Source organism: Erigeron canadensis, chromosome 1 (assembly GCF_010389155.1).
Source record: "Erigeron canadensis isolate Cc75 chromosome 1, C_canadensis_v1, whole genome shotgun sequence".
In the NCBI taxonomy this organism is placed as follows: domain Eukaryota; kingdom Viridiplantae; phylum Streptophyta; class Magnoliopsida; order Asterales; family Asteraceae; genus Erigeron; species Erigeron canadensis.
In genome coordinates, this window is record NC_057761.1 from 39,587,711 (window position 1) to 39,608,178 (window position 20,468).

Genomic DNA, 20,468 nt, shown 5'->3' on the forward strand with positions numbered 1-20,468 from the left:
CATGATCCTCCTTATCCAAACAATCTAATGCTCTGTGACTCTGTCTATCCTCACATACATTCATTGAATGCACTTTTCTCCAAACTCCTCCTTTTTCTTTATTTTCTAAAAAAAAAGAAAAAGAAAAAAAAGAGATGATGTTGTCAATGTCTATTCATCAAGGGATCAAACCTTTATCTTCTCAAAGTCTCAATGCTAATAATAATAATGGCTTCCTAAAAGTCCCATGTTTATTCAAGCTTCATCACCCTTCATCATCATATTTCTTCAGCCATAAGTCCAGAGTAGCTCAAAGATTTCACAAACTATCTGTGTCAGCAGATTTGGCTGAACCAATTGTTGAAGAAACCGAAGCACCCGTTGTCCCTGCTCAAGAAAATGAGGTTCTTTTCTTTATATCTCTATACATATATATGTTAGATGTATAGTGTGTGTTGCTCCAAGAAAATGTGGTCCATTTCTTAATTAATGCCTCGTTATATGTTTGAGATTTTTTAAGGCAGAGTAGGTTAAGCTGTAATTTAGTTTGGTAAATCAAAATTTATAATATGCTCAAATAAATCTATACTACTAATTAAAAATTGGGAAGACTTAGATGAGGTACTGCCGCTTTAAAAAAAAGTTACAAATTAAACCTTTGAATTTGATAAATATATATAGCCCCTGAATTTTCCATAACCTCCACTGAATTATACATAATCCCCTGTTTTATATAAGTTAGGTACTGCATGCTTTACCTATCATTTCCCCATAAAAATTATGCCTCTATCTTGAAAAGTTTACAATTTTAGGACATGCAAAATTACTATTTTACCCTTAAGTAATTTACTTACACAATCATTTCATAGTTTTTTAAAGGAAAATGATTTATCCTCCTAAAAAACTAGCCTAAAAATCCTCCTAATAACTTTAGCTTGTGACATGTGGATACCACAAATTCTCTTTCCTAATCTCACCCCCTGATTTTTCCACATGTCCTCATCTAAAAATTAGGAGGATCTCTAGGCTAATCTATTAGGAGGATTAATCATTTCCCTTTTTTAAAAGATATTCACTATCCCTAAAAATCAAATATCCGTCGGCGCCAACATATCACAACTTATGTCATCGCTGCCGCATTTGCGCGGGTACAATGCTCGTTAATTGTAAAAACTTTAATGTTAATAAAAGTTTTAATAATAAGTCCAGAAACATACAAGATCAATTTGAGACAATATCTTGTGATGGAATACTATGTTAATTGTCCCAACTACTAATTATTTATGGTATATGTTACTAATGTTAGGGATTACAGTATTTTGTTTGATAGTAAGGATAAGTCGATAATGAACTCATGAGCATTCTAGTATTAGAAATAGATATTTTCGGCGTACAAGGTAACAATGGCATGTATAAGGTTAAGGTTGACTTATGGGATTAGTCGCCTCTTTGTAAGTAGTACATGTGTTATGTATAACTTGATTGTTAGCGATGAGTCATCAACCTATATGTTCCGTATATTGTTATATTGAAACGAGTTAAAATGGCGCAACAATAGGGAAAGAAGACAATACAAAAGCCGAGGCTGGTGCTGAAGTTCATATGGATGGAGAAGAACATAGGTCTTGGGCTAGACCAAGTGATACCAGGACACGGAACCGTACCTTTGAGTCCTTACTTCTTTTGGCCAAGGAAAGATGCTTGGGAAGAACTTAAGACCACTTTGGAAAGCAAGCCTTGGATCTCTCAAAAAAAGATGATCATCCTTCTCAATCAAGCCACTGATATCATCAATCTTTGGCAACAAAGTGGTGGCAATTTGACTTCTTAAACATTTTGTAACTCCCAACTTTATGTTTTGATTTCTTATTTAGCTATATCGAGTTTTTCATTGCAAAGTTTTCACAACCTTTTAAAAAAAGATTGTTTTGTGCGAGTACCTTTGTGTTATATGAAAGTATATTAATAAAAAGATTAGAGTTGTTTATGATCGCCATAGTTCATAACATTTAGTCTTGTGTTATGTTAATGATGGTGTTTACGGGGCATTGGAATCACTTGCTTAGGTGATTGCATTTTTTGTTTCAATATCACCTACCAATAACTTGTCAATGGCTTAATAAGCTAGTGGTATCTTGGTGGTGAAATACGACATAAGAACTATAAGGTCTTGGTTCAAATCTTTCCTTTTTCTTTTCAAATTTATTGAGTTTCTTCCAAAATTAATGTATGTGATTGTGTATTATTACCAAGTGAGAATATGATCGGGTGGTTCCAATGGTGACACGATAATATTTCAGCAGTGATCTAGTTTGAATAAAATATCACCTACCAATAATATTCCCATCCAAGTTATAATCATGATAAGTAGAATGGTTTGTTGTTGGGCTCATACTCATTTTGCCAGAAAAGAATATGTAGTCGCGATTCACGAAATAAGAAAATCGGTTCTTTCGTCACTTTATAAACCTTATAATAAACACTTTTTTATTTTATTTTCTTTTTTGTAAATACATCACAAAAACTTTTTACCCATTGTAGATTCGTATACAAATAACACGCTACGTACTTAATGCACTTTGTGTTCACTAACTTGTCTTGTAATCCCATTAGTATTAGAATGACAACATAGAAACTTGTTAGGTTTTGCACTAAATATGACATTGATGTTTTTGAACCACGCTACTAACATTTCAAAAGAACCAACATATTATACTACAGTAATTTGTAAATGTGAAGTTTAGTTGTTACCAAAATAGCCTTCCATGGGTTGTTAAACTACTTTTAAGCCTTTATAAATAGGGAAGTGATAATTGTATCAATTTTTTTGATTACTTTATCATAAAAAAATCTTTTATTTCACGTTATACAACCCAGTATAACATGATTGTGGTAGATATGTTAATAGTTGTGGTACTAATAGTATTCCCTTATAAATATATGTACGTTAATCTAAGTGTCTAACTATATAAACTCAATTGGTACGGTACAAAATGTTCTGAACTTCTTTACAAAATGTCTTAAATTTAAATCCCAATTGATATGATAGCTAGAAAAAGTTTCAAAAATGGACACTGAATACCCCAAATAACTATAACCATTTTCTCATCCATTTTATTTTTTTAACAAGTCACTAATTACTAGTAGTTAGCATTTGAAACATCACAGTGACATCCAATTGGACAGTATGCGGAACTTGTACTACGCATGTCTGAGATGAAAGTCATGACTATAAAAAACACCCCCTAGCTGTGACAACCGTCATCTGAGCGTACTTCCCGAAACACTTTCCGGTCATTTTAGTTCGTTTGGTTTATGTACGTCATTAGCCTTTAAGACTTTATCATGAAATAAATGAATTTATGTTTGATTCGGGATTTATGAGCATCTAGACTTTAGAAAAATTATACGTGGACTCGAGAACAGGAGGAATACTAGTTGTCTTGTGGAAATGCCAAATTTAGTAAAATACTTAAAATTAAATCAATTAGAGATTTAATAAGTAAAATTAGACATGTTTATATCCGTTAGAAAGATATTAAAAAGTTACGTTTAAATATGACGACAAAATAAATTTACGGGGCATGAATCTTCTTGAATTGTCGAGTCAAATGAGATTTTAAAAAGGTCAAACATCATCGATCTTCATCATCTCCTTCTATTTTCGTTTAGATTGTGGTAAGAATGGCATAAATCAATGCTTGATTCGTTTGTTCTTCATCAAAAAAATTAAGATTTTTCGTATATACATCTATATACATCACGGCTATATATATATATATATATATATATATGAAAACTTCATCTTTGATTATGTATAAATCGACTTTTCTATAAGAAAATATAGATATGGATCCGAAATTTTTCATACTATATATATATGTATATATAGATTCGGTGGTATAAACATACCCGGAAATCTTATATTTATATATAGATATAAATCAGAATATTGTATATATATATATATTTAGATCCGAAATCCTTACAAATATATGTATAAATTTCGGTTTTGGGTATGTATATGAGCATATATGGATCCAAATCTTTCAAAACCGAGAACTATACCCGAAAACCATTGAAATTCGAGATGTATAGTTATAGATCCCGAAACTTATACCCGAAAACACTTGGATCCGAAATCTCTTGGTCCGAAAACTATTGTTGTTGATTTGGTTTGATGTTTGTATTATGATTTCGGTATTTGTTCATGTGTATAAACCAAAAAGTTGATAAAATCGTGGCTATAAATATACTTTTCGGGTTGTTCTTGGCTAGATCTACTATAGATCCGGGTTGCTCTAGTAATTTTTGTTCTTAAAAATCGGTTATGGTTCATCCTTGTAATCGGAATCTTGCCTTTTGGTTCGATCAACTCGGTCAAACTGTTGGTCAGCGCCGGTCAAACCTTGGTCAAAGGCAGATTTGAGTTTTTGTTTAAATTGGATATTATTTTGGTATTTTAGACAAAATTAAATTTTTAAATAAAGTTAAAATTAGATATTTAACTTAATTTGACTCATGTTTTAAAATTTAATCCTAATTTTCATAATAATAAAATTATTATGGATATATATAGGTATATAAACTAATTTAATTAGATATATAGAGAGTATTAGATTGATATGGACATATATATATATTTATAATTATACAAGGACTTTATAAATACAATACAAATCATACGACCTTCCGAACTTGACAAATTATATCGTGACGTTCCATATGAATACTTGACGAGATATAAACATAAGACGTGACATTATTATTGGACAATTTATAAGGACAACAAGACTATTATATATACTAAGACATTGACGAGACATAATGGCATTTCTTAAGACACTAGTATTGGACATACACGAGTACAATTAAATCCAAGTACTTACCGGGTGACTTGTGGACAATGTAGGACTTTTGGACAGATAGTGAGCTTATTTCAGTGTTTCTGACAGTTCGTGTTCCTGTTCGTTGATATAGGATATTAGTGCTTGTGCTGCTTTCATGTGAGTTTCGTAGCCCCTCTTTTTACGTGCTTTGGGGTGGAAAGTATACTGCTACTTTTTAAAACAGTTTGTCGATATTTATTTATGTTCAATATAGAGTTGGTTCTTATAGAGTTATTGATGCCATGTGACGTGCTTGTTTTTGTTGTATGTGTGATTATGTGCTTAATGACTGTGCTTATTGAGACGTACTTATTGTGTGCATTGGAGACTTATATTAAGGCAAGTTGTTTAACTGTAAGGCTACCAAGGCAAGTTGTTGAACTATAAGGCCACATATCATTATCTAAGGCAGGTACCGTAAGGCCACACTTTGAGTACTTGGATTATGGCGTAACTCTGCTCGTTATATATATATTGAACTATTACTTGTTTAGACTTAAAAGAATCGACAAAAGACTTATATTCTTTGACTAGACTTTTTACATAAAACCTACGAACTCACCAACCTTTGTGTTGACACGTTTTAGTATACGTTTCAGGTACTCAAGCTAATCAGGGATAAAAACTGCTATGCTAGGCTTGAACTTCAGAGATTAGTGCTCCTTTATTTATTGTCAGACTTTAAGGCTACATGCCTTGGATTATTTCTTTATGGACTTGGTGGTAATAAGCTATTTTAGCATTGTTTTGACTTTGAACTCATGTTTTTAGGAATATATTTACTATATTCTGTTTCATTTAGCATTATCTATGTAATTCCATGTTGTGCTGTACTTTTCATGACACCTCATGTTTCCAATGGTGGGGTGTTACACTAATAATTCACTCATACAAATATAAAAAGTGTGATTCGAACCCTTGTGAATTTCCCAATTCATATTTTTGCTTTAATAGTTCATTTGCCCCAACTATTATTAATGTAAACCGTATCTATTCTATACTTACTATTATATAAATCAAATACTTGCCCCATTAGCGTGCATATAACGGAGCAACCAGCCCCCTTCAATATCTCTCATAATGTGTTCTGCGCTCTTGAAAGCTAGATCCACATGAGGTGTGTAATGCATAGCTAAAAAAACGTCAGTCACTATCTGAATGACTAAACAAGCAACAACTAACGAACCGAATCCCCACCAATAACTAAGATTTCTCGGGGTTGGATAATCTATCAAATCCTGATTAAGTATGGCTGTTTAAGAATCGATAATCGTTGTTTCCTTTTAGTCATTTATATATATGTTTTTTAAAATTTTAAGTTCCAATATTTCATCAAAATCAAATTACACCAATAACTTACACTATTTGTCTCTACTACCACCACCACTAAATCACCAATCGTTGTTGTCACCACCATCACCAATCTCCGCCACTGCCGCATCACGTGAGTATAAAAAAAATAATACGGGATTTGAAATAAGTCACTTCCGCTACTATTTTTCGTTGCTAATATATAAGTAATTATAAAATATTCAATTCAATCTCGCTACATCGGGTCGTATTATTTTAGATCATCAAAACAGGTTGTAAAGTAGGAAAGCCCCAAAATTTCAAAAATAAAAATATCACACTCACATTTTACCCGCGCTTCTCTTTTCTAAACCCTAGAAAAGTCAAATAGGATTTCGGATACTACTCAGAAATGGCCCCCAAATCCGATAGCGCCGAAGGTTAGCTTTCAATTCCAACTCAAAAACTGTATATGCAAATACTATTTCGATGAAATAACTATTTATCTGATATTTAAACTCAGTTTGTGTGTGTGTGTTTAATTTGCAGGAATCGTGCTTAATTTCGTCAACGAGGTATCAATCAATTTCCGATCTCATTTTCATCCATTTTTTTAAAATTTATTTTAGTGATATATTTAGATTGTTTTTGATCTAATTATTGAATATCATCATTTCTAGTAAGGGAAGGGACAGTGTTTGGGTTGTACAATTAATTAATATGGTTGCCCAACCGGCGAAACAAACAACGGATCCTCGTAAATAAGGCCGTCGGCTGCATTTATTGACCTATTAGCTTGGTTTTTTGTACATAGCCTTCTACATAAACGCTGTTTTCGGTTTTTTTTTTAGGTGTTTTTTATTCTATTGGTTGGTAGCTTTTGAAGCGTGTACGTATCGTACATTCGTATGCTAAATTGGATAGTGGAAACTACTGCTGCATTAATTCGACTTTATCCGTAGGATAACTTTCTTAACGTTTAAATCAGTGAAATTCAATTAATCGTGACCTGCATTATTCAAAAATAACTGTACTAAAAGGGCTTACTATTTTGAGATGGGTCACTGTGAAATTAAAGATTTACGTCAAAACAGTAATTCTTTAAAGGACTGTTGTGTTAGTTGAAAATGATATGGATTTGGAGTACGGGATAAAAGGTCTATTGTTCTGTATTTAATCTGTTTTTCGGGGTGTTGGTTTGTGCAGCAAAATAGACCACTGAATTCTCAAGTTGTTGCTGATTTCTTGCAAAAGTTCAATCTGAAAAAGACTGCCATACAGAAGGCTCTTGATAGTCTTGCCGATAGTGGAAAGATTACATTCAAAGAATATGGCAAACAAAAGATATATCTCGCCAGGCAAGATCAGTTTCAGATTCCAAACACCGAAGAGCTTAATCAGATGAAGGAAGAAAACGCCAAGTTACAGGAGCTGGTAGATGAACAGAAAAAGGAAAACAGTCAGCTTGAGGGAGGTATTCTTTTCAAAACCGTTTATATATTCTAGTTATCTGAATGGGTTTTCTGGTTTTACGTCGATATATGTGAGATAATTAATGTTTGTGTTTGCAGAGATAAAGTCTCTGCAGTCAAACTTAACACTGGATGAAATACTATCGAATGATGCAAAGCTAAGAAAGCAGGTTCTTAAAATGACTAATTAACCTCTTGATCTTAATGTATGTTTTACTTATTTGTTGGTACTGATAACGAGCATCTTGTATCTGTATTAGGTTGAAGAAATGGAAGGGAGGTTGACTAAATTACGTGAAGGAATTACCTTAGTAAGCCCTGAAGAAAGAAAAGTTGTTGAGAAAACGTTTTCAGATGCAATCAATCATTGGAAAAAGCGGAGGAGGATGTTCAAAGATGTTTGGGATGCTATTACTGAAAACTCACCCAAAAATCCAAACGAGTTCAAGGTTACTTTTTAAATAAAATAAATAAATCTTGCAGTGGTTGATGTTGCAAAGATGATTCTCTAATGTGATTTACTTGTGCAGGAAGAACTTGGTGTTGAATATGATGAAGATATTGGTGTGAGTTTGCAGACATATCTTAATTTAGTCCCACATGGAACGAAGCGTCCTAGACTCTAGAGGCTAGTGGCTTTTGTCTGGAATGACTCAGTTATAAGTGTCAGCAATTAGACACTTACATGCTTGTTAAGGTAAGTCAGATTGATAAGTTAGTAGCCTTATAATAGTCGAAACTGTTAAATTTTTACTTTAATGTTCAATTAGCCTTTCTGTTTGTTTTGTAAATTGGTCTTAGAAAAGAGTTGACAATATCAGATATATATTACATAAATGGTACCCTGGATTATTTGACAGACTCTGGAAGAGTTGACAGAATCATATACATATTTTTTATAATAGTCTCGTGGAAAATTAGTAAAAAACTCGAAGTGAGTTTGACTGGTATCAAACAATGGAGTTGGTCTAACAATGTTTGATCTTCTGAAAAGTGGTTATTCAGTTGAATGTGTTACATGTGAAATCTGAAGACTAAATGAGACCAGGTCAAGCAGATTTATTAGACTGCGGTCTGCGCATACTTTCTTAGCTACCTATTAAGCTTTGTTTTTCCAAATGTACACTATAAGAACATTTTTGACAGTCCAGTTAAGGTATTTCAATTATTTGTCCAAGGGTCATACACTGCATTAAACAATTAATTTAGATAAGTATTATGTACTTTTCAAGGATGCCCATTCATCGAATTTTTCTTACCAGATGCAAGGGATAATTCAAATGTTTTCTAATTTAATAATACTAACTTAATTTGGTCACGAATGCAATTCGATTATTTAAGTATAATGGAAAGTTGAAGTCAGAGAAAGTAGCTTATTTAGAACTACTGCTTACACTCCAGTCAATTTAGATGTACCTAACGAGGTTTGATGCTGGACTAGTTTTTATTTATTTATCAGGTGTGTCAATGACTCTGCTTTTGGGTATGATGCAATTAATATGCCAAAATATATATTTTATTTACTGAAATCACTTATTTATATAACGTCAGTTATTGGAACTTGCAAGAACTATACTTTGTAAAGAAAAACCTTATAGAGATCTGAAAACTAGATACCAGAGATGAATATTCTTAGGCACTTACTTATGGTTGAGCTGATGTGGCTTGTTTTCTTTTTAAAAAAATATCGAATGGGTCAACTATAAAACATTAGCGAAAAGAGGGAATGGGTCATTTTATGTCAAACACTAAACGGGTTGAAAGTCACCCATGGTTTGTTCTTAGTGCATACAACCTCTTAAGTTGTGTCACTCTGTGATTCTAATGTTATCGTTTCTGTATCATTATTAAAACATCTTTGTAATAAATGAACTCACAGTGAACCGGCCTAAGTGACTCACTTTTTAACTCGAGCATGTTTTGACTAGTTACTCAACTCGTCTCATCTTTGACAGATCTGTTAAATACTCTACAAATAATTATGTTATATTTAAAGAAATTTAAACAAAAATCTTGTACCTTTCATTAGTTATAACAATGGTCAAAATATATAGACAAACCTAAAAACGAAAGAAACCAATATGCATAAGGCCGACTACACGTCTACACATACAAAACTACAATACATTTGCTAGCTGGTTATCGCCCATACAATCGTTTTGGCCTTGTAAAATTTACGTTATTTTCTATGTCTAGTTGTTGCACCCCATGCATTTTCAACACTTTACCAAAATGAGATTCTGGGTTTTCTGGATCTAGTCCTGACTTTGGGTTAGCTTGATGCCTGGCTGGAAACTGCTTATAAGATGAGAAATGTGCATTTCTAGCTGGAAACTCCATTTCTTCATTTTTAATCATTTTATCAAAAACCATCTTCTTGTTGACTGACTTTATACTATCATCCTCATCATCCGAATAATTATCTGGATATAAATCATTTATTTCTTCCGCTTTCATGTTGTATTTTGATCTTTCATCTTCATATTCGGATTCTGAATCGTATCTTGGAGTTGAGGATCCATTCTCATACCCAATTCGATCGAAGTCACTCGTGTGAAGTTTTGACTTCATGGACTCAGAATTAAGCATCTTTTTGGGCCGAGAATTGGGACTATCTAGATCAACAGAATCAAATGATTCTGAGCGGACGAGTTCTACTGCTGCTCTGGCGGCAGCCGCTGCATATGCTGCTGATTCAAAAGCATCTTGTGCCGCTTCTTCAACATCCATGTACTTTTTCATTGACTCTGACAAACTCAAGACCTTTTCAATTTTCTTTGGCAGAACTGTTGCTTCTGATTTAAGTTGACTTGGCTTCTTTTCAGTGACCAATTTCTCCTGCAATCGTTGATTTACCAAAATGATTTAGTATCTTGAAACAAAGATTAAATTGAAATTCTAACATCATATCAGAAAAGTTCTAACCTTTATGATTTCTGGATAAGTTTTCTCTAGTTGCAGAACAATACTATTCTCCTTAGCGATTTCTGTTAGTGTTTTTAGTCTGCACTCCAAACTCGATTGTTTTGGTGACAGTTTTTGTATTATCTGATACCATAAAACATGATTTAGCTTTTACAATAACATAAGGTATTTTTGTTGTTTAAAATTATGACATCCGTTATGCATCTCTTACCTTTTGATTAACTCCACAATTGCTTCGTAAATCAATAGAACCATCAGCAAAGTCCCTCCCAAATAAAGTTGTTAATATTCGACGAATCTCTTGGAGCTCGGGGAACTCCCCACATCTTGGAGCAGCGTATAATATGCTTGATGCTGCTTCTTTTAGTTCTTCTGGGCAATCACTGAGAAACGAAGCCAAATATGGTTAACTAAAATCGTGTAACGTTAAAAGTTTTAATTTTAATTAAACCAGAAGCGGATGAGAACAAAATAAGTGCATACTTTGCTTGGTCTATGAGGTTGATCCTTTGTATGAGAAGAAGACAATAGCCATTTACCATAGCGTACACATCCAACATGTTCTGGTCCTTAATCACTTGCTCAACCTGTCATAAAATTTATGCCATTAAGACTTGTTGCTGATATAACGAGTAGTTTAAACATGTTTAAAACAAAAACGTGTAATGTACTGGTATATATATGAAAAAAGAGAGTACCCGAAGGAGGGCTTGTTCGTGATGATTAAGATGGAGGAGTTGAATAAGGTCGGAGTACGCTATGGTGAACCTAGCACGGCGGTGGTTATTGAGAATAGCGAGGTGGGAAATGGCGAGATTTAAGGTGTTTTTAAGCTTAGAGGTCTTCGATTTCCGGCCAAGGAGAGCATCAAGCTTTCTTCCCATGGCTCTTTGTTTGTTTGCTTGGTGTTTTTGTGATGAATGCTATGCAACAGTTTACGTAGCGAAGATAGAAGGCTTGAAACAAAGTTAGGCTGAGACTATTATGAGTTATGACATACACAAAATTGAGGATATATATGACAACACATAAAAAACCAAGTTGAGTCTTTTTATTGTGACCAAAGAAAGCGATATTTAGGGAGTATTAACATGTTACCTTTATGTTTATTAGTGTGACAATCTGACCCTTTGACTATGAATAGTATTGTTGTAGTTTGAATCATTAAAAAACTAACATCCGGTGTTCTACTATTTGGGAATGAACATAAGCTTGACAATATTGTCAAACGAAATGTAAGATGACATTATCTTAATACCATGATACCAAATGTGATTCTATTATGAAGGTAAACGTTTATTATCATAATAATAATTAACAATTGTAACGTCTATCGTATCGTAAATTATAATGCATCTGTTATAGCTAAAAATATGTTTAAGTTTATTAAATTTTTAAAGACCAGTGTGGATGAAGCTAGCATATGCAATAATGCATAAAAGTTCATTGTACACATAATCAATATAGCTCCAAGTTTCAAACCTCTCCAATGTTCAATAGAGGCAGACATACATGAGGAAACTAAAGGGTGCTAATTTGTAATATTTGCATTTTAAGAAGCGTGTGACTGTGTTTTAAATCAAACTTTGGCATAAGACATTACATGTGGTCATATTGTAATGTAGACCTGGTCCACCTGGAAGTTGTGTTTGATCCGTGGGCATAATAAATTCAATATTTGTCACCTTAGTTTTATCATCCATTATTATCTAGTGGTATGGTTGGATAGTTCTGCAGATCAAAGAACAGCCAATGAGGCAATGAGGCCTATATGAACCGGCAATTATTTGGGACTAGTGCGCAGTGGCGAAGCTAGAAATTTTTGAGTGAGGGGTCGGGATCTAATTTTTTTTTTCCTAACGTTATTTTTCGGATAATATGTTCGGTTCGGTAATTCGATTCGGGTCGGGTCAAAAATTAAATACTATTATTATAAAAAAAATGTTTCAATCACTAAAAAACTAAACACTTGTCCAAGACAAAAGTAAACATTAAAAAAGAGACAAACGATTGGTATTTGGTTCGATTCAATGAAGTTATGGTCTAAGTAAGTAATTAGGTTATGGGTTTTAGTTTGGGTTAAATAATTTTGAATGGGCTTATATAAAATGTAATAGATCAATTATATTGCTTGGTATATATAAAAAGTTTCACAATTAAAATAGAGGGTCGAAACCGAATATATCAAAAAATTTCTACACGAAACATATATACCCCCTACATCGTAAAAAAAAATTCGGGTGGTTGGGCGCCCCTCCCCACCCTATGGTAGCTACGCCCTTGCTAGTGCGGAAGCATGGGTTCGGAGTTTGAATCCCGGCTAGGGCCTTGTGAAGTTTTTATCATGGAGAGTAATGGGGTACAAGTAAAATTTCCAAAAATATAAATATAAGAACTAACATACAATAACAATATAATTCCTTCATAAGTTCATATATTGAAATGAAAAACGCATTAAAAATAAGGTTTAGAATCAAATTTGTTTTGAGTGTAAGAGGTAAAAAACTTGCCCTAAACTAATATGGAACCAAATCTAGAATAAAAATAACATCAACTTGTACAAATATGCGAATATGAACTACGCATTCTTTGGGTATCGAGAATCTATACATTTTATTTACTTTTGAAAGTATGTGACATACATAAAATTGTTACATATGCCTGCGCAATGCGGCGGCAATGATGATAGTGGCGCGGGGTGGCGGCTACAGGTTGTGGCGGTGACGGGTGATGACGGCGGCTATGGAGGTAAATGTAATACTCGTAGTAATTGATGTTAAAAGATGTGGTGCAATTAATAGTATCTATCAATATATAGGGGGAAGTGAGTATGAGGTTGTCCCCCATCTAAGCTTAGATAGGGAACCCCTCACATTTGGTTTTTATAATCATGAAAATCATGGGGGGCCATGTATTTGTTTTAAATTCAAACAAATAATAAAATATTTTTATGTGAGGTGTTTCCTATCTAAGCTTAGATGGGGAACAACCCCATACTCACTTTTCCCATATATATATATATATATCTACCAATATATATATAACAAGGTGTTAAATTCATTCATAAACAAACAAGAACCCTTGGATAGATTCCATCTTTGATTTAGAACCATTAGATCAAATTTAATTATTTCATCTTTATTAAATGACAATATTAATACTTATACTTTTTATAACTATACAAGAAAAATCCCTCTTTATATTTAATTTACACTTTTTGATTTTCCATCACAAATTTATACTTTTTACCCAATAATTTTAATATAAAATATTCAATAGATTAATAGCTAATATATATCCTAATAATATAATAATACTATCTATCTTAGATCTTATCCAATAGAATAATAGTTAATATCATATGAAAAAAATAAAACATATTTTAATTTGAAATATTTAATATATGTTTCATATAAAATATATAGATCAATTCTTTATTAATAAAAATAATAAGCTATATTTTAAACAATAATAAAATAAAATTGAATATTAATAATGTCGTAAAAATCTATATCTACAATATATATATATAATGTCGGGTTTAGAAATTATCAACGACAGTGTTGAGAAGGCCGAGTTTAGCTTAGGTGAGTGACAACTCTGGGAACGTCAACCTTTAACATTGATCTGTAACTTTTTGGAGCATGTGGTGACGGAAAAGTTGCGCTCTATTAAACAACATAAAATAAATTATCGAAATTAATGATATATAATTTAGCTTCTAAATATGCATAACTATTGTGATTACTATTATAAAAGAATTTGAAAAAAATATAACGTTTTTACATACAATTATATTATCAATGTAGTGTACATTTACCCAAACAAAAAAAAATCCTTTTCCAACCCCTTTTTTTCCCCTATTCTATTAAAAATAAAAACAACTTAAAATTTTTACTCTACCAATAGAGGGGTTTATCTCAAAAATAATGTTTCCAACTTGGTTGTACTTTCAAATAAGAGGCCTATGACAACAAAGCCAATGATTGTATGTATCCTTTATTTATTAATTCTTTGTAGGAACAAATTACAAAAATACCCTTCAAAAGTTTACATTGTACCAAAATTGGAGTGGGTTAGGTTTTCGTGGTCTGGATACTTTAATTTAGCATTGATATTGTACAAATGGATATGACATGTGGTTCAAAATCTGAATTATGTTAGGTTTAAAATCATCGATGTGATTCATAGTTCTGAGTATGTGTTCCTGTGTAAACAAATGTTAATAATATATGGAACTTCATTCTATGAGGCACACTTAATTGCTAGCCCCCTTAAGATGTTATTAAAAAACAGTTGGGAGTGAAAATAAAACAAGATTCACCAAATTAGAGTCTATTTTTTTTTATTATTATTCGTTCACTTAAACTTGTACAAAATATATGTAACTTTTTAAACATGATAATAAATGGTCGAATTGGATTTAACAGTTACCTTTTTATGAGTTATTTTAATAAAAAAAAATTATTGGAAAAATACCATATTAGTTCGCGATAATAAAAGGAAGAAGATGATTGCAGGAGATACGATAGTTATTTTTGCACATATACTCTTGAACTTTTCTTTGGGTGATCATCCTCAGAGACACTTCTGGTTTTATCTAAAGTCTTGAGTTTGATCCTATTGGAAAGACGAGCCTTGAGATTTTTCCATCTGAATACTTGTAACGGCCCATGATCAACATCTTAATATTAATACTTTTACTTTATATGATTTTTCAAAATATACCCTAATCAATTATTATAATATACCATAAATAATAATGATTAAACTTTTATATAAAAAGTTAACGTATAGATACGAGCACTTTTAACTCAATATATGATGTTTAAAAGCCATTATAAAATTAATATACTTATAATATTATTTGCATTACATAATTAGATATTGTATTGTTCGATCTCTTACTTTTTCTTTTTTACAAATTGTGATATTATATTTCTTATTTATTTATTTTACTTTATTTTATAAATTACGAGATCTCATATATATATTATAATTATATTTATATATTTATTATTTTGGATTTAAAGTCTTTAAACTCTCTATGCATAAAGAAAGAAGATATGTTTGTTAAACTACCATAAATAATCCACTTATTGATTAAATAGCATACAATTTTATTAATTTTGCAAGAAGTTACAATGAGTACGTATGATATTAGCTACAAATTTTAATAAAAAAACAATGATTTTAAACAAAACTTTGTTCAAAGAGTAATGCATCTAAATGAAATCTATAAAACGACTATATAAGGTTTAAGCTTAGAATATAAATTAGATGTATACCTGTATAAAATATAAAAATTTGTCAAAAGTATATCGAGTCGCATTTCTATTGAAAGATGACAAAAATTTAAGACTACCCATATTTTTTTCTGTTTAACGATGTATGGTTATTGAAATATAAATTTTTAATGAATTAAGTAGAATTGTACTCGTATAATTTAATTATGAGGAGAAATGTGTGCTCTAAAATTATTATTTTTGTTCTTTTTGAAAAGTGTTCTCAATTTAACTTTCTCCCCATGTACCAATATCTAGATAATGAGGTTAAATTATTTCATGTATAAATAATGACCATTAAAGATTTAACTTTTAATTGCAACTTACAAAATGATGATGACATCACTTACTTTATTATTGGTTAATGACAACATTAACCTTTTTACTTTATATATTTAGACTAAAAAGTTTAATTCAAATATATTTTCATTTTACTTTTTCATCATCAATCAAAGAGATGACCACTCATATAAAGAACCCTCTTTGAAAATGAGTTGAGTATTTTATACCTTTTATTTTCATGTTTATCTAATCCCAATATTGATTTCAATAACCAGAAATAGATAAAGCAACTTAGGATACTTTACACAATCATAAGTACCAGGTTGTTCATCCTATCTGACTGTAAGTGCAAATTGACTTCTACACCCAACGTTGTCTTGTATCTTTGTTCTTCATCATCAACTGCTATATATTAAGGCGTTTTGAAGAATCATTCTTAAGGTTATTACATGATTTACATCAATACATGTGAATAATGATTCAGCTTAGACACCTAACTAACTTAAGTGAACATAAGCTAACTCAGCTTACAACTAAAAATTTAAACATTCATTTACACTATTTGCTATCAATAAACTTATTCAATTACATTATAACTTAACATGTATATCCTACTAAACAGTTTTGATACATAAATTTTTTTAAATATTAATATCAGCATATTTCAACATGTCTTATTTATAACTACTAATTATATTATTATGAAAACTTAATATGTTTAGCTCAAGGACCGTTAGATTTATAACTACTAATTTTTTTAGATATTAAGGTTTTAAATTATTTTATGGAAAACTAAAGACCGTTAGATAACTTCAAAATTTTCATTATAACCTTTAGATCAAAATAATTATATTATTACCAAACTTATTATTATAAAAACACAACATTAGTCTTTATACTTTATATAGTTAACATTGCTTTAATAATTATAAAATATTTTTATTTTTATTCAAGACACGTTTTATATAATAGATTTTATGGAAAAATTTGCCAAACAATTTGATATGTCTGTTTATAATAATAATAATAATAATAATAATAATAAGTACATCGATTGTCAATTGATATACTAAACCCAAATGCAATCATTAAAACTTCACACCATTATAAAATTTTGTTATTTTATTTCGATATACAATTAAGCTCAATTTCATGATAATTAGTTAATTGTTGAACTTTTATAATTAGCTTATAATTTTTCACTAGATAACTGTCCCACATAATTTATTAAAAAAATGTTAATTATATAAAATAGAATGATTAATGTTGGGTTTTCCTAATAACAAATTCAAAAATAACTTCATTATTTTGATCTAAATGTATAAAAAAGTTACATATGTTTTTTGATATATTATTATTAGATTGAAAAAGATATATCACTACATATTTCAACATGTCTTATTTATAACTATCGACTATAATATTATAAAACTTTAATAGTCGAGATTAAACAAGTCAATTCAAGCAATATATTGCTATGATGTTTTAATACTTTTTTTTAATAATTATTTGTTAATATGATGCTTTAATATTTTATATAGTAAATATTTTATAATTATTAAATAAATGTTGCTTTAATATTGCTATGATGCTTCATTATTTTATATAATTTTTTTTATTTTGTTAATTTATGTGTGTATTTATATAAGCATTAAACGTGAAAGATTGTAAAAAATGACTATAATTACATGGCTTAAAAAAAGTTAAATCTTTATTCACTTCTTAATTAGATTTAGTTAAACAAATCTGATTGTCTTGAATTTTAAACTATCACTTAATACATCAAATTTAAGTTTTACTAATTATTATATAAACATAAAATCATGATTTTTTTTCTTTTTGACTGTAGATGCGATAGTTTTCAATGACACTTTTTTTATTTGTAAGTTAACTCATATTAGCAAAATAATATTTATATCTTTTACATCATGATACTGATTAATTCATTTTCCACATATTTTATCTATGTTTCTCAATTTATGATATTATGAAACGATAATATGTCATTAATTAAATGTGTTCTCTCGCGTATTACGCGGGACAATAATCTAGTTATAAGTATATTAGGTGAAGATGTTTAAATTAATTAATAAATGAGAAGGTATTTTAAGTAGTTCAATTCCTTTAATTGAAATTTTAAAAAGTGAGTTGCACTTTTATAAGGTATTATAGATATTACTCGAAGGTGATTGTACTTGATGTATAACATTAGGTATTGTAAGCTCTTAAACATCAAAACACAATTATTAGTTAAACACAGATTGATATAACTGCAGATCGAGTACTAATTACTTAACTAGCGAATTTACCCGGATTTAACCCGGACGTTTTAATTAAAATTATAAAACTATAAAATATGCATGTAAATTTTGTTATTAATTATAAATCGATATAAAAATGATGAATTGAATAACATAATAATTATACAAAAATTTCTTTGTTTGTAATAAAAGATTAGTAACTTTTAAATAAGTATTTAGTGAACTATTTTTATTTTAAAATATTATAAATTATTTATGACATCATAATTAATATAAAGAACTTTTAAAAAAAATGTAAACTTGCCACATCACATTTTTTCTAAAAATGCTTTTAAAAGATAATTGTCTTTTATTTAGTATAGAGATTAGATACCTGTCAAAGTTTAGTATAAAAGAAATGGTAACTTAGCCGTGTTTGTTTAGGGCCAATTCTCATGCTTACCAAGTCTGTTGACCCTTTGGGATTATAGTATTTTTTTTCAATAAGATTATAATATTAAACCTAGTTAAAGACGAAAGCAAAGACATGAACTAATCATACGTCTCCGGTCTCTATCTATTTTTCAAACAGCAAAAATATATTAAAAACATCTAGCAAGTTGCTAGATATAAAAGCGTATAAATACAATTACAATGTCAGTTATTCAACAAAGAAAATTTGTCACCTAATCTTTCTTTTCGGTAAGTAAGAATACATTGACCAATCGATCCCCAAAGTAAACATAAATGAAAGGGCATATTCCATCCCAGACAACCAAAGAAAGAACTCAAGACACTCTCCGAGCTTTAAAATAAAAAACTAACCTATGAAAAAAACTATTTAAATTAGATTACGATTACAAAGGCTAAAAATAATCCAAGTTTCTACGTAATCAAAAGCAATTATCATACGTCTTCGTCCTCAATGATAATATGTATAAAAGCCATATCAATACGAAAAGAAAAAAAAAAGTACTAGATAAATTTTACAATAAAAATAAAACTCAAAGAGACACCAAACAAAACAACACCCTATGAACTTAGTATATACCACACAAATTTCTCCAACACTCCCACACTATTGGCTATATAATTCGCATAATTTTTTCCATCTATCCATCATAACATATTATCGGTCTTCGATATCTCTCTTTCTCTCTCATCTCTAACGACTCTTTCTCCTGGATCTTGGATCGGAGATTGAGCCTATGATTTCAAGATCCAGATCGAGTATTAGAGATTGAGAGTTTGATATCGAGATTATTCACATCTGGTTAAAGCTTCCACTTTGGTGGATCTAACTATATTTTTTAAACTCTTTGGGCCGGAGGTCCCTTCCACTTCGGTGGATCTGGAAGCAGCCTCTCTACCATTGTATAGAGGTAAAATCTGTCTACATCTTACCTCCCCTGTGTCTCGGCATTTGCCAAAATTGAGTACCGTTGTCGTTGTCGTATCCATCCTAACATATGACATATAAACACAATATAAATTAATAAATAGATTCTAAACTAGGCTTTATTACAATATTACTACTACTACTCATCATCATCATTTTCGTCATTTTATTTGGTTTGTTCTCAATTCAGAAAAACCAACAATTTTTTTTATTTTTCTTTTTTATCTATTTGCTTCCATTAATATCATAAAACAAATGAAAATAACGATAATAACGATAATAATAATAGTTCAGAAGATTTGTGGAAACTCATCACTTTTTGCTTCAGTTGATGTGATTAACAACTCTACCATCTCAACTACCCACTTTTACACTTTTAATCTATCCATCTTTAAAATTTCATCTCTCCATCTACCATCTTTAAATTTCCTATCTACCTACATCATTTAACATCACCATCTTATCTCACTATTGTATAAACTCATATCCTTCCTCTCACAAAACTCATCCCCAATTTCAAATAAAAATGAGCGAAAAAGAAATCTGTTACGAAGTCTACACGGTGATGTTTTTAAAGAAGGGGAGATACGTTCAGCAATTCTACTCTTGTTGTCTGTCGATGCCATTTTGTTTCTTTATACTTTTTGCTCTCATTGAATTGTTTATTTATGATGACTAATTCATGGTTTTTCTTTTGTTATTGTTTT

The 20,468-nt window shown here is 30.5% G+C and overlaps 3 protein-coding genes across 3 annotated transcripts; 2 read left to right on the forward strand and 1 right to left on the reverse strand.

Moving 5' to 3' along the window:
* The first annotated feature begins 59 nt into the window (after nucleotides 1-59).
* On the forward strand, nucleotides 60-1,966 carry LOC122605700 (30S ribosomal protein 3-1, chloroplastic-like). Its single transcript, XM_043778661.1, has 2 exons — nucleotides 60-383; nucleotides 1,538-1,966. The coding sequence occupies exons 1-2, from the start codon at nucleotides 135-137 to the stop codon at nucleotides 1,808-1,810; spliced, it is 522 nt and encodes a 173-aa protein (XP_043634596.1). The 5' UTR covers nucleotides 60-134; the 3' UTR covers nucleotides 1,811-1,966.
* Nucleotides 1,967-6,428: 4,462 nt separating this feature from the next.
* On the forward strand, nucleotides 6,429-8,489 carry LOC122585322 (homologous-pairing protein 2 homolog). The gene is made up of 6 exons (XM_043757450.1): nucleotides 6,429-6,598; nucleotides 6,708-6,733; nucleotides 7,365-7,632; nucleotides 7,730-7,800; nucleotides 7,891-8,079; nucleotides 8,161-8,489. Exons 1-6 carry the CDS (start codon nucleotides 6,571-6,573, stop codon nucleotides 8,254-8,256), a joined length of 678 nt encoding a protein of 225 aa, XP_043613385.1. The 5' UTR covers nucleotides 6,429-6,570; the 3' UTR covers nucleotides 8,257-8,489.
* A 1,140-nt stretch (nucleotides 8,490-9,629) lies between these two features.
* LOC122581674 lies at nucleotides 9,630-11,560 on the reverse strand. The gene is made up of 5 exons (XM_043753926.1): nucleotides 11,254-11,560; nucleotides 11,039-11,142; nucleotides 10,767-10,938; nucleotides 10,556-10,678; nucleotides 9,630-10,468 (listed from the first exon to the last, which is right to left on the reverse strand). Exons 1-5 carry the CDS (start codon nucleotides 11,437-11,439, stop codon nucleotides 9,770-9,772), a joined length of 1,284 nt encoding a protein of 427 aa, XP_043609861.1. The 5' UTR covers nucleotides 11,440-11,560; the 3' UTR covers nucleotides 9,630-9,769.
* Nucleotides 11,561-20,468: the final 8,908 nt, after the last annotated feature.

What these genes read in the sequence shown, in the direction of transcription:
- LOC122605700 (XM_043778661.1), top strand. Translation starts at nt 135, where the DNA reads ATGATGTTGTCAATGTCTATTCATCAAGGGATCAAACCTTTATCTTCT. An exon ending in TCCCTGCTCAAGAAAATGAG is followed by an intron (nt 384 to 1,537) that starts GTTCTTTTCTTT and finishes GCGCAACAATAG; the next exon opens with GGAAAGAAGACAATACAAAA.
- LOC122585322 (XM_043757450.1), top strand. Translation starts at nt 6,571, where the DNA reads ATGGCCCCCAAATCCGATAGCGCCGAAG. An exon ending in CAAATCCGATAGCGCCGAAG is followed by an intron (nt 6,599 to 6,707) that starts GTTAGCTTTCAA and finishes TTTAATTTGCAG; the next exon opens with GAATCGTGCTTAATTTCGTC. An exon ending in ATGCAAAGCTAAGAAAGCAG is followed by an intron (nt 7,801 to 7,890) that starts GTTCTTAAAATG and finishes TATCTGTATTAG; the next exon opens with GTTGAAGAAATGGAAGGGAG.
- LOC122581674 (XM_043753926.1), bottom strand. Translation starts at nt 11,439, where the DNA reads ATGGGAAGAAAGCTTGATGCTCTCCTTGGCCGGAAATCGAAGACCTCT. An exon ending in ATTGTGGAGTTAATCAAAAG is followed by an intron (nt 10,679 to 10,766) that starts GTAAGAGATGCA and finishes TTATGGTATCAG; the next exon opens with ATAATACAAAAACTGTCACC. An exon ending in CTTATCCAGAAATCATAAAG is followed by an intron (nt 10,469 to 10,555) that starts GTTAGAACTTTT and finishes CAACGATTGCAG; the next exon opens with GAGAAATTGGTCACTGAAAA.